The sequence below is a fragment of the Ahaetulla prasina genome, chromosome 4 (assembly GCF_028640845.1).
Source record: "Ahaetulla prasina isolate Xishuangbanna chromosome 4, ASM2864084v1, whole genome shotgun sequence".
Taxonomy (NCBI): domain Eukaryota; kingdom Metazoa; phylum Chordata; class Lepidosauria; order Squamata; family Colubridae; genus Ahaetulla; species Ahaetulla prasina.
In genome coordinates this window covers 101591850-101609269 of record NC_080542.1, presented here as the reverse complement: position 1 = coordinate 101609269, position 17420 = coordinate 101591850, and the positions used below count along the sequence as shown (strand labels likewise).

The 17420-nt window shown below is 35.1% G+C and overlaps 1 protein-coding gene across 1 annotated transcript in view; it reads left to right on the top strand.

Moving 5' to 3' along the window:
- Positions 1 to 17420, top strand: part of CHN2 (chimerin 2) — a 128551-nt gene that overhangs the window by 108967 nt on the left and 2164 nt on the right. The window contains exons 8-12 of the mRNA XM_058184120.1: positions 4667 to 4751; positions 8337 to 8510; positions 11739 to 11816; positions 15860 to 15997; positions 16144 to 16249. Of these exons, the coding sequence (XP_058040103.1) occupies positions 4667 to 4751; positions 8337 to 8510; positions 11739 to 11816; positions 15860 to 15997; positions 16144 to 16249 (581 nt within the window). The remainder of the gene's footprint in view (positions 1 to 4666; positions 4752 to 8336; positions 8511 to 11738; positions 11817 to 15859; positions 15998 to 16143; positions 16250 to 17420) is intronic.

Here is a 17420-nt window from a genome sequence, read left to right as displayed (position 1 = left end):
CTGAACCACACCATCATCAGAGGGGGTTTTTTTACTTTTAAAAACATTTTTTCTTCAGCCGAAAACATGCCTTTAAAAGTTTTTTAAAAAGCTTTGATGATCCCGCAGCTCAGCTTTGATCGTCAGAACTCTTTAAACTTGGACAAAGAGGTTGTTAAAAAAAAGGTTTTAAAAGGCTCCTCTGGCGATCCCAGCTGAGTTCCTCATCACCAGAACCTTAAAAAACATGTTTTCTACAAATTCTTCAGCCGAAGAGCTTGTAGAAAACTTCCTTTTAAGGGGCTCAGGGCTGCGATAAGGCACTTACCTAATTAACTGCTCCTTTCGGGCCGGGAAAGCCATGCTTTAAATCAGCTAGCAACTGAATCTACCTGCCTGCAATCCATCTCCTCCATCAGCAACTGAATCTGCTGGCTGAGGAACTCTGAGAATTGAAGTCCACAAACCTTAAAGTTACTAAGGTTGGAGACCCCTATCTAAAAACTATAAATAAAATAAAATAAAATAATAAAATAAAATATTTGTGCAGCTTTCTGAGATTTGGTGTGTTTCTGTAGTGTTTCACTCTAACTACACAAACACACAATATCCCACAAAGCTGTTTGTGGCATTTTGTGTATGTGTGTGTGTGAGAGAGAGAGAGAGTCAGTTGTGTTGTGTTGTGTGTGTGTGTAAAGTGTGAAAGTTGGTTTTTGGTACCTCTTATTGTTTTGTATTCTTGTTTATTATTTTTATTATTTCTTGTTATTGGCCACCCACCCAGTCATCTGACCACCAAGCCACGCCCACCATTTAAGCCACGCCCATAGAACCAGTAGGGAAAATTTTTAGATTTCACCCCTGCTCCAAACCGTACCATGTATATGATATTATCTGGCTCACCCTCAAATATAAGATTTCTACCCATCGTTATTATCCTATAATACAAAATTTTGTACAACAGTTGCATTATTCATTTTCATTGGAATAATTTAAAGATTGAAAAACATTCCAAATTTAAGAAAAGTTCCAGTACAAGAGTACAAGAGTTCATTTGGTGACCAAAGTTAAAACAGCACTAAAAAAAGTGACTTATGACTGTTTTTCACACTTATGACCATTGCAGCATCCCCATGGTCACCTGATCAAAATTCAGATGCTTGGCAATTGGCTCATATTGATGATGGCCTAGGGTCATGTGATCATCTTTTGTAACCTTCAAGCAAAGCAAAATCAATAGAGAAACCAGATTCATTTAACAACCATGTTACTAACTTAACAATTGCAATGATTCACTTAACAACGGTGGCAAGAAAGATCATCAAATGGGGCAAAACACACTTATCAAACATTTCACTTAGCAACATAAATTTTGGGCTCAATTGTGGTCATAAATTGAGACTACCTTTTGTATTGTCACAAAATAACATGAATTATGAATAAGATTAATTCCTAAATCTGTCTTTAAGCCAAATTTGTAGGTAAGTCATAACAGTACATATGATTCCTAATCACCACCAGTTATTCAAATGTTTGCCTCAGCATGCACTGGTATATAAAGGGGTGTATGGTATTCTTCTTCTGCAGGCCAATGAACAACCGAAGCTGCACACCATTATCATTAATATCTTAAAGCAGAAAGTGTGTGTGTGGTGTGTATGTGTTCATTACTATGAATCATTATATATAATTCAATTTTTTAATATAATAGGCTGAACGGCAGTCTATTCATAAGTACAAGTTGCCTGTAAATTGGAAGTTTTTAACCCAGGGGTTGCCTCTAAAGTACAATTTTTTTTAAAAAGAAACCTCACACGATTAAACCAATATTTGTGAATAGATCCCGAGGCATTTTCTTACTTAAGTCTGAATTCGGTAAGCATTTTTCTGGGTCAAGGTGGAACTCTTTCTAGATAGAGAAATTTAAACATGTGCACTATATTTAGTGCTTACATTATCTTAAAGCAAGTATGTCAGTACTTTTGTCTAAAAATATTGTCCTTTGAATATGTGTAGACTATCATTTGGGGTTTGGTAAAGCCCATTAGCAGCACTGTAATTTGAGCTAGGAAACATGAGAAAACTCTATTATACATTACCTTAATGTGTCACAAATAATGTACATTTTTCAGAATTGTACTCTTTGACTTTAGGTTTGACTTCAATTCGAGCTATTAAATTAGATGATTTATTTCAATGAAAAAGTTGTTGCTTTTTCTTAAAAACTTTTCAGTCTCATCTGCAGCTTGATACCCTTGTCTGAAGCCACTTTCTTCTGTATCCTCTTCAAAGGGTTGTCCATTCTTTCCTCTTCAAAGGGTTGTCCAATTCTTTCTCAATGTGAAGAACTATCTGGAGGAAAAAATCTATTAATCAGTCTTATACAGTAGAAAAGAGAAATCCTTTATTTTTTTTCTCATTATGATGCATTTTGGATTATATAGTACAATCATTACAAATAAGAGGACCAGATTACTCATTATAGTAATTTAATGGAAGCCAGAAATCTTACTTTTCCATGCAGAAAAAACAATGTCCCAATGCTGCTTCTGTTGTTATATATTGGCAGATATATATTTTTACTGAAAATATTGGAAAAGGTATCCCCCTTGCATACCTGTGTGTAGTTGTCTGCTTTATCATCTTTGTGGATTGTGTAAATTTGGCCACAGCATCTATTTTTCACGGCAGCTGTTAACTAGAAGTAAACTATTTAGGTCTGGTGTTTAACATGAAACTAACAACTATGTACACTTTGACTTTAATAATAAGCACAATTCTATCTGATTCCACTGTGCATCCTTCAGACTTTCTGAACTATTATACACAGCATTTTCAGCAAGCAAGAGGTTTTATTAGTTGGAGGGCACCAGGATCATTCATTCATTCATTAAATTTATATAGCTGTCCATCTCACACTTGTGCTTCAGGAGATGCACACAATTTTTTAAAAAACCAATCAAAATAATTAAAAACAAACCCATTAAAATAGTTAAAAGTTAAACTGTAATAAATAAGAACAAAAATATAGTTGTGATTCTGAGCTTGTACCCAGTACAGGTATTTACGGGTTACATTCTTCCACCCAATCCAATGGCAGAACCAGGTTTTAAGGACCTTCGAGAAAGCCTAGGGGGTTGGAGTAATCATCTTGGGAAGGGGGCAATTATGGCATAGTAGGGGCTAAGAGCAATTCTTCTCACTCCTATCTAACATTGGAACCAATTCATAAGGAAGTAAAAGAACCAGTATAATTCAGTGCGAGCAACCACAACCCTTGAAGTGTGTCTGGAAGGATACCACAGTTGATGGATTGAAAGCCACTGAATAATCAAGTAGAGCAAAGACAGATCTCTTAACACCATCCCTAACCCTAACCCTAACCTGTTCCAACAAGAGGTCATCCAGAAGGATGACCAATGCTATCTTTATCTCATACCCTGGTCTGAAACTGGTCTGAAAGAGATCAAGATAATCTGTTTTATCCAAAATCCTCTAAAGATGTTGCACAACCATTTTCTCAACAACCTTCCCCCAAAAAGGAAAATTGGATACTATATAAACGTCGTTTAGTATGTTGTGATCTTTTGATGGCTTCTTAACCCATCTCTTCAGCATAAAGGTTTACATTGCAGTGAGCATCTCACTACAGATAATCTTCAGTTAGTAATCAAAATTGGAATGTTGGTCAGTGACACAGTTGTAATGCAAAAAATCATGTGATCATGCCAACTGACAATGGCAGTTCCAGTTGCAGTTGTTAAGTGAATCATGCAGTCATTAAGCATGATATTACATAATTGCAACTTATGACTTATTGCCAGCTACAAAATGATTTTTATTTGTTGCAGTGAAGGTTGCAAAGGCCAATCCTATGTTCATAGGACACTGTGACCATTGTAATTGCATGCTGGTTGTCAAGCACCCAATTCCCAATTATTATGACTATGGGGACACTGAAACAGGAACTTTGGGGACTAGTCATAAGTCTTCAGCATCATAATAACTCCAACTGGTTGCTGAATGAATGATTGCTAAACTAGGACTATCTGTGCTTATTTATTAGCAACAACATCTATGATTGCCAGAGTTTGAATTTGGGTGCTTCTATATTATAAGTCATTAAGCTAAATCTCAACTCCCACCCCACATTTTTTTTTTGTTTACATTTATATCCCGCCCTTCTCCGAAGACTCAGGGCGGCTTACAGTGTGTAAGGCAATAGTCTCATTCTATTTGTATATTTACAAAGTCAACTTATTGCCCCCCCAACAATCTGGGTCCTCATTTTACCTACCTTATAAAGGATGGAAGGCTGAGTCAACCTTGGACCTGGTGGGACTAGAACCTGCAGTAATTGCAGGCAACTGTGTTTTAATAACAGGCTTCTTACAGCCTGAGCCACACCGCGGCCCTTTGCACTTATGCCTGAAACAATAAGTGTCAAATAACATAACTCATTTATTTCATTTAAAATAATTACTTTTGCCTATGAAATGAATGAAAACTGATGTTCATACAATCTTCTTTTCCCTTGACTCATTATCCTCAGTCCTTGGAACAGAACTAACTGTCAAGTACATTTGTTCTTAACTAAATCCAGTGTTGCTTCTGTTTCTTCATATTCCATCTGCTAGGCCACCTGCCATTCAGTGACCTTGGATTTTGTTTCTCATTTCTTTTGCAGGTCCACACATTTCGGGGTCCACACTGGTGTGAATACTGTGCCAATTTCATGTGGGGACTCATTGCTCAGGGTGTAAGATGTTCAGGTAATTATGAATACTGTGTTGTCCAGATCGTGCTTTATTTAAAAAAAAATAGAAATGTAAATCTCTTTCAAAAGACAATAAAAAGTGCTGAAAGCCAATCTAATATTCCTTTTTACTTACTCTTTCCATGTATCCAAATTATGTTTATACTTTTATCTGTTATCTTATATATGATTGACAAAAATAAATAAATAAAAAAAAATAAATAAATAAATTGATCTCATAGTTAAGGCATCAGGCTAGAAACCGAGAGATTGTAAATTCTAGTCCCACCGTAGTCAGCTTGCTGAATTTGGGCCAGTTATTTTTTCTCATTCTAGTGACCTAGTCCAATTCACCTCACAAGGTGATTGTTGTGGAGAAAATAAGAGAAGGATGGTGTATTGGATATATTTGTTATCTTGAATTATCTGTTAAAATAACAAACCCAGGACATGAATAAATAAATTGGGAGATTGTGAGTTCTAGTCTTGCCTTAGCCATGAAAGCTGGCTGTGTGACTTTATGGCAGTCATCCTCTATCAGGCCTACTCACCACATAGGGTTGTTTTGTGAGAAATAGAAGGAAGGAGTATTAGCAGTTAGTCGCTGCCTTGAGCTATTGTAAATCATTAGGGTTAAGATTAGGGTTAAATAAATCCACTTATACAATATTGCCAATATTTACAGCTGCAGATGTGCTAGAATTTACAAATTCCAAAATTTCTAATTAATATATATCCGGATACCATTAGGAGTGAGGGAGCGAAGTATTACATGATCTTAGGATATGAGAAATGGTTTTCTATTTATGAAATATAGAAATAAAAAATATTAAATATATTATGTATTGCCGGGTTTATTATTTTAAAAGTATAACTTAAGAAATAGTATGTTTCTTTCATGCAAAATGTAATGTTCTGATTAATTAATTCCTAATATTAACTCTAAAAAGGCAAAAAAATTCTAGTGAGAATTCTTATGCTGGCTGGGTTTGTTAAGATTTAACAGAGTAATACTACATTAGATGGTATTGGACTAAAAGAATATAAATTTTACTTATGGATGTAAAACCAATATTTTTTTAAGTTCAAGTGAATGGACCTTGTTTTCTGTGCTCATATAAACACTGTATTATTATTATGGTTAGTTACATTGTCAACCAGATGTTTAGACTGGATTTGGCATTTTTATCATATCTAGTTTTTCACAAGGATCTAGGATAGACAAATGTTGTTTCTTGACTGCATTAAATGTTTTGTTGCAGTATCTAATCTGTTCCAAGAAAAGCTTGCCATTTACAATTATTTTGAACTATTATTATGTAGGACATAGATTTTCTGAGCTGAAAGCCACACTCCTAAGGGAGTGGGACAAAAATTTGATTTCATTTTTTTATTATTTTAAATAATTAAATGTGATAACTCTCCATCAATCAATAAACAAATGCAATGAGATCTTTGAAGGTATCCCAAGATTTTCAGATGGGAATACTCCTCATTGATACACCAGGCCTTTTCTTGCAAATGTATAGGAGGGATTTTATCCAACTGCTCATTAAGGAAATTAAATACAATCTTACGAATCAATCTTACAAAATTAAGATTCATTGAAATCAGCGAGCTTATTTCTAGATACAAAGGCATACGATTGCATGCTTAAGCTGTTCCTACCTAATAGTTTTATAGGCAGTTTTATAGGAGTGCAGGGTCCTCAAATTATAAATGATCTAATGTAAAGGAACTTATTAAGCATACTTACATATTTGACTTACATGTATTGATTTTCTCTTTATTGTGCATAGATACACACATAAGAATCCCAAACTTTTCCCCATACTATTTTTCCTATAGAAAGATCTCCCCCCCCTTTTTTTTTTAGCACTCCAACATTTAGAGAAGAGTGAAGAGAATGAAAATCTCCTTTCTTCCTTGGTCCTGGAAAAGGTCCATAATTGCTTTTAATAAAGAAAAAAGGGAGAATCACAATACTGATTCTGTAATGTTGTAAACATAATGTCTGTTTTTTGCTTCCAGATCAGGTCAACTTCTTTTGCTAACAGTACTGTTTCATACTATTGCTTTTCTTAGTTTTAAAAGTAATTTTTAGGTCAGATCAGAGGTGGGTTTCAGCAGTTCTGGAGAATCGGTAGCGGAAATTTTGAGTAGTTCAGAGAACCGGTAGTAAAAATTCTGACTGGCCCCGCCCCCATCTATTCTCTGCCTTCCAGTTCCCAGCTGATCGGGAGGAAATGGGAATTTTTGCAGTAAGCTTCCCCTGGAGTGGGATAGGAATGGAGATTTTACAGAATCCTTCCCCTGCCATGCCCACCAAGCCACGCCTACCAAGCCATGCCACACCCACCAAGCCACACCCACAGAACTGATAGTAAAAAATTTTGAAACCCACCACTGGCTCAGATGTGCACTTTTTGTGATTCTTCAGGCCTTTATGGTAGCCCCAAGTTTTTGCAGCTGTTTCATAAATTCAGTGACAGCTGAAAATTAAGAGCCCTTCTAGACTTAGGATCTTCTCTTTCATAAAGAATGCAACAAAGCCAAGCTAAACTTCAGTCTTGAAGTCTAGCATCCTATTTACTGACTGCACATGTGTCTTGTCTAAATTTAATTTCAACAGATCACTTTAAAATATCATGTGGCTTCCATAGTGTATTTTTGAATGTATTCACTAATTTTATAGAAAGAGTGATATTAATCCATTGAGTGTAATTCTGCTATTGTATGGATTCAGCTATGATTAATTTCTTATCAAATTATAAGAATTACCCTGTTCCAACAATTCTGTCCTTTTTCTACATAGATACTTTGCATAATTTCTTCAGTTTCAGTACTTAATATGTGCAAGTTCTTACATTAAAAACTTCATTTCATGACCTCCTGCAAACATTTTTGTCATTTGAGACAGGAAGACAGGAAGAGGGTAAGAGGAAAAAGATTCTTCATAGACAATAGTCTAGTTGTGGAATGGTCTTTACAACATATACATAATTGTTGTAGTAACAAAATTGTTGAATTGATAATTGCTATACATACTTGTTGAAGTGATAAAATTTTAAGATCTGAATTATTTTATGTTATTGTGCTTTTATATTGCTTTTTAAAATTTGGAACTTTTAATTTTTAATTAATTTTAACTGTTTTTATATTATGTTGGTGTAAATTGACTTGAAGACTTTTATTGAATAAAAGTAGCAATTAATCTAGCTTTCAGGTAATGATGTCTAACATTTTTCCAAGACTGGGAACATGAGACCATATATGTCTCAGCTGTAGATTATGAGGTTTAATTAAAAGTTCAAGGCAATGTACCATCTGCTGCTTGTTTTGGTAATAGTCAGATCTGATACCTTTGCTTTTGTGTAAGAACCAGCCATCATAACAGTATAGTTTTGTTCTGAGTATTAGCTTAATCTATAGGATAGATATGTTAAAAATAATTTTGGAGATGCAAACATATATAGTATAATACCATTTTATATCCATGTTTCACTCTTGTCAACTATTTATTTATTGAATTTATATAGCCACTTATCTCAATCTTGCAGTTCACAAAAAAAAATCACTAACCCTAATATTTTTTCTACAGACTGTGGATTAAATGTTCACAAGCAATGTTCAAAGTATGTTCCCAATGACTGCCAACCAGACCTTAAGAGAATCAAGCGGGTCTATTGCTGTGATCTCACTACGCTAGTCAAGGCCCACAATGCACAGAGACCCATGGTGGTGGACATATGCATACGGGAAATTGAATCAAGAGGTATAGTTTTTTATGTTTTGATTAAACAGAATTCTAATTTCTCAGTTACTGAAATTCTGACACCATTCCATATTTTGATAAATCATTATCAGATACAATCGAGTCTGAATAATACTCTGATAAGTATTTCAAAAATGGGGTAAAATAATATATAAAAGTTATTTGTATTTTGTTTTCTTTTTTAATAAATATTTGTAAGTGAAAAATTTATTTATTTAATCAAATTTATTTAATCAAATTTTTATACCGCCCTATCTCCCGAAGGACTCAGGGCGGTTTACAGCCTGATAAAACACAAAAATAAATATAAGATAAAAACACTATTAAAAAACTTATTGAATTAGGCCAAATTTAAAATTATAATTAAAATAATAAAAACCCCATTAAAAACTAAATTTAAAATTAAAATTCTAATCCAGTCCTGCACAGATAAATAGATGTGTCTTAAGCTCGCGGCGAAAGGTTCGAAGGTCAGGAAGTTGACGGAGTCCTGGGGGAACTTCATTCCAGAGGGTGGGAGCCCCCACAGAGAAGGCCCTTCCCCTGGGTGTCGCCAGTCGGCACTGCCTGGCGGACGGCATCCTAAGGAGTCTCTCCCTGTGAGAGCGTACGGGTTGGTGGGAGGCAATCGGTGGCAGTAGACAGTCCCGTAAGTAACCCGGCCCTATGCCATGGAGCGCTTTAAAGATAGTTACCAAAACCTTGAAGCGCACCCAAAAGGTAGCCAGTGCAGCCTGCGCAGGAGTGGTGTCACACGGGAGCCATGAGGGGCTCCCTCTATCACCCGCGCAGCTGCATTCTGGACTAACTGGAGCCTCCGGGTGCTCTTCAAAGGGAGCCCCATGTAGAGAGCATTGCAGTAATCCAAGCGAGATGTCATGAGAGCATGAGTGACCATGCATAGGGCATCCCGGTCTAGGAAGGGGCGCAACTGGCGAACCAGGCGAACCTGGTAAAAAGCTCTCCTGGAGACAGCCGTCAAATGGTCTTCAAAGGACAGCCGTCCATCCAGGAGAACACCCAAGTTGCGCACCCTTTCCATTGGGGCCAATGACTCGCCCCCAACAGTCAGCCGCGGCTGCAACTGACTGTACTGGCATCCACAGCCACTCTGTCTTGGAGGGATTGAGCTTGAACCTGTTTCTCCCCATCCAGACCCATACGGCTTCCAAACACCTGGACAGCACTTCGATAGCTTCATTGGGGTGGCTCGGGGTGGAAAAGTACAGCTGATTATCATCATCGTACAGTTGGTACCTCACCCCAAAACCACTGATGATCTCACCCAGCGGCTTCATATAGATGTTGAACAGGAGGAGCAAGAGAATCGACCCCTGCGGCACCCCACAAGTGAGGTGCCTCGGGGTCGATCTCTGCCCCCCTGTCAACACCATCTGCGACCGATCAGAGAGATAGGAAGAGAACCACCGGTAAACGGTGTCTCCCACTCCCAATCCCTTCAACCGGCGCAGCAGGATACCATGGTCGATGGTATTGAAAGCCGCTGAGAGATCTAATAGGACCCATATTAAGAACCCATACTTTAAATTTCAATCAGCTGAGTAAGCTGAGGTTAGATTCAAGTTTAAAAATAGATCTATGGATGATTTGCAATAGGTCTGAATGTGTTCCTATTTATAATGCCCCAACTGCAGTAATTAGAGCTTTAAAAAGTTTTTATTTTTTTAATCTGACCTATCCATATGGAACTGATAAAGGGGAAAACTAGAAGGGAATTTTAATGTAAAATAATTTCTAAAATCGATTTTAGTATTGATCAGAAATTCCAAATTGGTGAGAGTTGGTTAAGAAGCATCATTTGTTTTTACTTCTTAAATCAGACTTCCCTGCTCTCCATGTGGGTTGAGATTGTAGCACCCAGAATTTTAGCTGGTATTTTGACTGGGAATTCAAAGGCTTGTGGCCATAGTGTGATTAGAGGGAACCAAGTTGGAAAAGGCTACTTGAAATTATTGACGTGAATTTGGCTTGTGCAACTGGTTCTAGCTGGGAGACTTCACAGCTTTAATTAGATGCACAGATTTTGAAAAGCTTGAAATATTTTTATTCTATCTTAGAAAATCTAAAAAGCATGTTTGCTATTTTTTCGTTTGCTAATGTACATTCATTTGTAATGCTAAGTTTATTTAAATAATTTTGCATACTTAATTTCTTTCTTTCCAATAATTTATTCTGAAAACTTTTATTAAATTTAAAATTAGTTAAAGATAATTGAAAATCAAAAGAATTACATACCTTAATGTTAAGGCTATAATTAAGAGTGTTTAGACTAGAATTACATATATATATATAACTTAAAATATCTTTTCTTATAAGTCAAACCAAGAACAGAAATCTAAATCATTACAAATACGTTAACAATTTCTGAAATCTTTCACTTTGCAAATAAGTCTGTAGTTTTTATTTTTATTGAATTCAAAATGATCATGGGGAGCTACTTTAGATTGGAATGACATTTCATAGGGATGGTTAATTTACCTCTGTGGTGTAGTAATTTCTCAGAAGTAATTAGTAGCTATTTTGTAATTTTCCCTCTGAAGTAGGCACTGTAGGAGACTACCCTTGAGGATGATGTAGTAGAGACTGTATCTCAAGCTAAGCTGTTATCAAAAGCCACTTGGAAACAATTCTTCTTATAACCACTGCTTTTACAAAATCTATACTGACTGCCAATGTCCTTCTGGTCCAGGATGAGTATGCTAATGGTTTGTGGTCTTCTAAGAGATTTCAAGCTTAAGGGATTCTATTAAAGAAGGATGAACAAAAAAGTTCCCTTTCATGAATGTAATTGTTTTGAATCAAGCCATCAGTTTCGAAGAAGCATCCTTATTAAGTTTAAAACTTAGTTCCAATCACTATCATGCAACGAGATCTACAGTGACTGTACCCATTTTACATGCAACAATTCTACACTAGTCTCTGGTCTGTCCATTAGAAAGGATTGCAGATCTAAGAAAACTTCTGCTTAGTGCAATTTCTAAACAAAGAAGGCAACAATAGTCAATAAACTATGTCTAACCTAGCAAAAGATAATTCTGTAGTTTATTAAATGATTTTTTTAAAATTAAATGAAAGCCACCCTCTCCACTTGAAATGAAAGCTCCATCAAAATATAGTTGCAAATTAACCTGAGAAAATATGGAAGAAAAAAATATATAGAATGAAAATGTATCTGTACACAGCAATTGATAGAATTTTGGTTTGCAGGTTTGAAGTCAGAAGGCATTTACAGAGTTTCTGGATTCACTGAACACATTGAAGATGTGAAAATGGCCTTTGATCGAGGTAACAATATATTTTAGCTTTGGAAATGATATCTACTATTTTATTGCACTCTCTAATAGTTTGAGAGTTTTTTGTACCCAAAATGTCAATTTTACTTCTTGCGAAGGTTGTAGGTTTCATGATTCTTTTATTTTCTATTTACATTTACCACATGCATCAAAATAAATCCTACTAAGAGAATGCATAGTATCCCAAAACACACAGCAGAACTCATTATTTCACAATAATGAAATAATAATGGTATTGTAAAGAAAGATTCTGCTCTACATTGTGAAGCTTTCTGGAGTTGCATCATAAATTACCAGGGGAAACTAAATTACATATTTTATAGCAGTAGATATTCCACCGGAATCCTCATTTGTGCCTATAGCCTTGCTCTTATGATGCTTTGCTGTAAACAAGAATGAATCTTTTTACATTCTACCACACATGAATTCCATCTTCCTAGAAGTGCTGTATCATGTGCCATTTCTGCACTTTCTGTAAAACAAGGTTAAATTATAAGGACATATAATGTTCTGATTTTAAAAAATCAAGACTTCTGATTTCGTGCTATTGATTCCTGTAACATTTTATTAAGAATGCAAGAATGATTGTTTATTCTTCTACTGAATGAAAATGAATGTTATACAGCAACAGTTGCTCACTGTGCTGAATTGTTGTTCAGTTCTGTTTCTGCCAGCATATAAAACCCTAATTGTGTAGCTTGTTCATAGTCGCCTCATTGTGGTTACTAATTTCTGAGCTTTTGTTTGCTTCTTTCTCCTGCTTCACATTAAATATTTCATATGTAATTTTGTCCTACTACTAAGAGAGAATTGCACAATTATACTTCCTATCTATTTGATTTTATGGATATCTTTATTCATCCTTGTCTTGTGAATATTTCAGCAACACAATTTATCCTAGAGATTAGAATGAGCAGAAATCACCTGGTTTATACTATGCAAGGCATGTCTTTTTTTTGGTTGACTGAAAATGGCATAATGCAATGATTTATAACAAGTCATACATGTACCATAGATAGGATTTGCAAACAAACATTCTGAGTACTTCACTAAAAATGTAAGCCTTTGAAATACTGTATATAGTAAATATAATAATAGAATGCCTATTCATAGTTAATGTCTTCTTCAAAAGACAAAAGGGCTTTTGATTCTGGTAATGGTGAAACCTATATTCTTTTAAAAAATGATGAATCGAACATAAAATAATAAAAAATGGGGAATTAATGCCATAGTTAACATTAGAGATTAACTTTATATAGCAATTGTTCAACATAAAGGAGAGTGTCCATTTTATTTTTATTTTTTTTATTAATTTATTTATATCCTACCTTTTCCTGTGGCCCGCATAGCATGACCAGATCGCCTGCCTCCCCCCTGCCTCTTATTCTGCCTGCTGCTTGCACAGGTATTCAACTCACCTGTGCTGCATGGTCTACAGCTGCTGCCAAATGCTGTTGGTCTGTATGCACTTGCCGCCTCCTATGCTGGCCATGCCCACCCACCCTTCACTAGGGCTTATTTTTGGGATGGGGTTATATTAGGCGCATGTGTAAAAAAGGTTCAGGCATATTTTTGGGGTAGGTTGCATTTTCAGGAAAACATGGTATTTTGATAAATAAGTCAAGGTAATGAATATATCCTATTTTCACCACCACAACCTGGGGAGATCATTAGGCTGATAGAAAGTAACTGGGCCAAATTCACCCAGCCGGCTTTCATGGCTAAGGTGGGACTAGACCTCACAGTCTCCTGGCTTCTATCCTTAACCACTAGGCCAATGAATGCAAGAAATTGTACAATAATTATCCATTACACATCATGAATTGAATTTGTACACTGCACACACATTCAGAAATGTGCATATACTGCATTCATTCCTTGTTTCCTAGCTTCCGCTTACACTACTCCAACCCACTTTAATTCTACTCTTGAATTAAAGAAAAAACAAAACCATTCATAACAAGAAGCTGGGTTTTCTATTCATTACAAAAAGAGGAAAATAGCAGAGAAATACAGTCTGCATGTTGCTGTAACTAATTTTTGAACTATTCCCTTTGCTGAATCCCGATCAATGTTTTAAAATTGCAGCTTTCATACTGCCATTGTTTTTTTAAAAAAACGACTACTATTTTTCACATCCAGTTTCTCTTAATATATCTATATAAAGATAAAATAATCCCAATTTTCAGCGTAAGCAATTATTTTCACATAAGTAATAAGTAAAAAATTGTGTATTCATAATTCATGAAAAGAAATTGAAGCTGATGCATTTTAAACACAGATGTGTCATATCCTTGTTTTCTAATTTTTTAAAAAAAATAAACCCAAAAATATTATTTAGAGATATAAATTCTCATGAGAAACACAGAAAATTTGAACAATATTTTTATCAGACTTACTTTCTTTAATTGCCATAATGAAAGATGGATATTTCTGCTTTTTAAGCATTTTTCTTTTATGTCACCTATTTTGCTTGAAGCAAAATACTGGCAGAACAATATGCACTAAGTTCATTTAAAATTCTTCTGCAATATGATTTGTTTTTACAGCCTATCAATGTCATTTCTATTTAATAAGTTAGTGATTTTGATTTGTAGTGAGGGCTTGGATAATAGACCATTTTTGTTTACCATCTCTTCAATAATAGAGAGGCAGCTGCAATGTTTAAAAAACATTTTTTTCACTTTTGTAGCAATTTAACACACACTGTACCATGAAGTAATAGAACTGTCAAACAATTTTTTATAATTCCAATTCTACTATGTCACAAATAGGAGGTAAAAAGGAGGAGACTAGTATAGCAAAATAAATACTGTGATGTAGCAGTGAATAGGATGCTAATGTATAAATTCACTCTGCTATAGCAATTAATGTTTTAAAGAATTGCTTCCCAATTTCAACACATTGAATTGGAAAAAAATAGGATTTAATTCAACTCAGTTTTGTTCCAAATGAATCTGCTAATACGATAAACTTATAGCTTGTCTTTTCCTGATGACCATTATTTCTGTTGAGAAAGAAATGTGGATGTATTCCTTCATGTTTAATGCCAAGAGTTAATCTGCAAAATCAGTAAACTAATAAAAATACAAAAGATCTTTACAGTCACCTAAGCAAAGTGGGAAAGATAAAAAAGACATGATACTTTCTGCAAATTTATTTTTTATTTTATCAGCCTGATATCTGTCTCAAAACTTCCACTTATACAAAGTATCACAATATTAGCTAGTGCTAGCCAGCTAAAATCTGAATCATTTTATTTTAGAAACAAAGTTTAGCTATGTTTATCTACAGAGTTACAATGATTAGTTACCAGTTTTAAAGCTATAATAGGTTTTAAACCAGAATACTAAAAGTATAATTTCTTCCCATGTGGTCTTATATGTCTACTGAAATTGACATAGGAAAGTCCTATCATCTTATTTCTGCACCATCCTACTTCCATGAGAACTATGTAAATCTGGCTAGAGGCTGAACAGTTTTTTCTCTTCTATTTTTAATTTGTGCTGTTTTTAAACATATTGTTCAGTTTATTATAATCAAAACATTAACAACCTTGGGCATTTAGAAAAAACAGATTGGTGAATGACAAGAAATAGTTAATTTTGCCCCCAGAAAAAATAATCTTAACACCCATACTCATTCATAAGGAAAAGATTTTTTGTTGTGCTCAGAATAATAATATATATTAGATAAGCAACAGTGCTATGATCTCTATGGGGTTGTGTAAGAACATATTTTCCTACAGTTGCACCAACAATAATATTGTGTATATTTCAGGCAACATAAGGAAACCAGAGACAATAAATTAAGTCGTAGGTAGAGTTTTTAATGATAGTCCAAAGCCATATTAGATTCAGTTTGATAATTTTCCCATTACAGCAAAAAACTGTACTCCTGTTTTCCAATAATTTTACACCTTGCTGGGCTGCATGTATGGGTCTATCTATCAGTGTTTGAAAGGCTATGACAAGAAATAGTTAATTTTGCCCCCAGAAAAAATAATCTTAACACCCATACTCATTCTTTTTCCAGATGGTGACAAGGCAGATGTGTCTGCTAATATATATCCTGACATAAATATTATTGCTGGCGCACTAAAGCTGTATTTCAGAGATTTACCAATTCCTGTTATCACTTATGATACTTACTCTAAGTTCATAGAGGCAGCAAGTAAGTATTAAGACAGATTTCTTTTATTAATCACTTATTACATTCTATAATATTATAATTCTGAAATTCTTACAATATAAAATTCCAGGTTAGATTTTTATTTAAGGTTGACATTTATCCCTAATGAAATTTACTGTGTCCCACAGAAATCTGCAATGCTGATGAAAGACTAGAAGCTGTCCATGAAGTGTTAATGTTACTTCCTGCTGCACATTATGAGACTCTTAGATACCTGATGATTCATCTCAAAAAGTAAGCTACACAGCTTTATTTTATGGAGTTTGTGCGTATGTGGTGTGTATGTGTGTGTGTAATGGTAGTCCTCAACTTATGATCACAATTTCTGTTGTTAAGTGAAACATTTGTTAAGTGAGTTTTGACCCATTTTTTTTCCTTGCCACAGTTATTAAGTGAATCACCGCAGTTGATAAGTTAATAACCCAATTGTTAAATAAACCTAGTTTCCTCATTGAGAATGTTGCAAAAGGTGATCATGTGACCTTGGGACACAGCAACAGTCATAAATATAAACCCATTCCAAGCATATGAATTTTGATCGTATGAGCATGGGGATGCTGCAAAGGTCGTAACTCGGGGTGAAATCTACATAGCTTCCCTACTGGTTTGGAAGAGCGCACCCGCACATGTGTGCACATCACATGCAATTCTGGACCCTCTGCGCATGTGCAAAGCCTTCTATGCGTGTGCAGAGAGTCAAAAACAGGTTATTTCCTGGTTATGTGTGTATGAATGTATGTAGAGGGGGGTAAGAAGAGGCGAGGCTTTATGTATATATGTATGTATGTAGAGAAACGGGGGAAGACAGATGGAAGCAATTAACATACACATAAACATTTAGTTACACATTCTTTACCTTAGATATGGTAAGGAACTGAGAGTAAGAATTAGACTTCATGGAATTTACTGTTAGAGAGTACTCTGAGGACAGAGAAATAATCATATTTGTGTAGGAGAATGTAGGGGTGGAGTTAAAAGGGGGAATCTGCTTAGACTCTCTCTTAGACACAGCCGCAAATGGACTAAGCCCAACTCTCATTGAATTCTGTTGCTTCTTGTCTAATGTCAAAATAATGCTGTTCATTGCATAGATTCCTGTGCATAGGCATGAGTAGTAATAAATCAGTTTATTTGGAAAATCATGTGTGGTTCTGGTCATTTTGCACCTGACATTTTGTTTGTTATACTCCTTGATGGAATAACTAAAACAACTAAAAAGAATAATAAATTAAAATAGGAAGCTTACGCAACTTGGAATGGTACACCTAGATTGTGTCACTGGATGTATTAGAAGTTAAGAGATGAAAAGGTCAAGATCATGGGGGATCTTGTAATGTAATGAAGTAAATAATTCTAAGGAACTGTGAAAGAGCATAATAATTTTGGCAGCTGAGTTGTCGTGTAA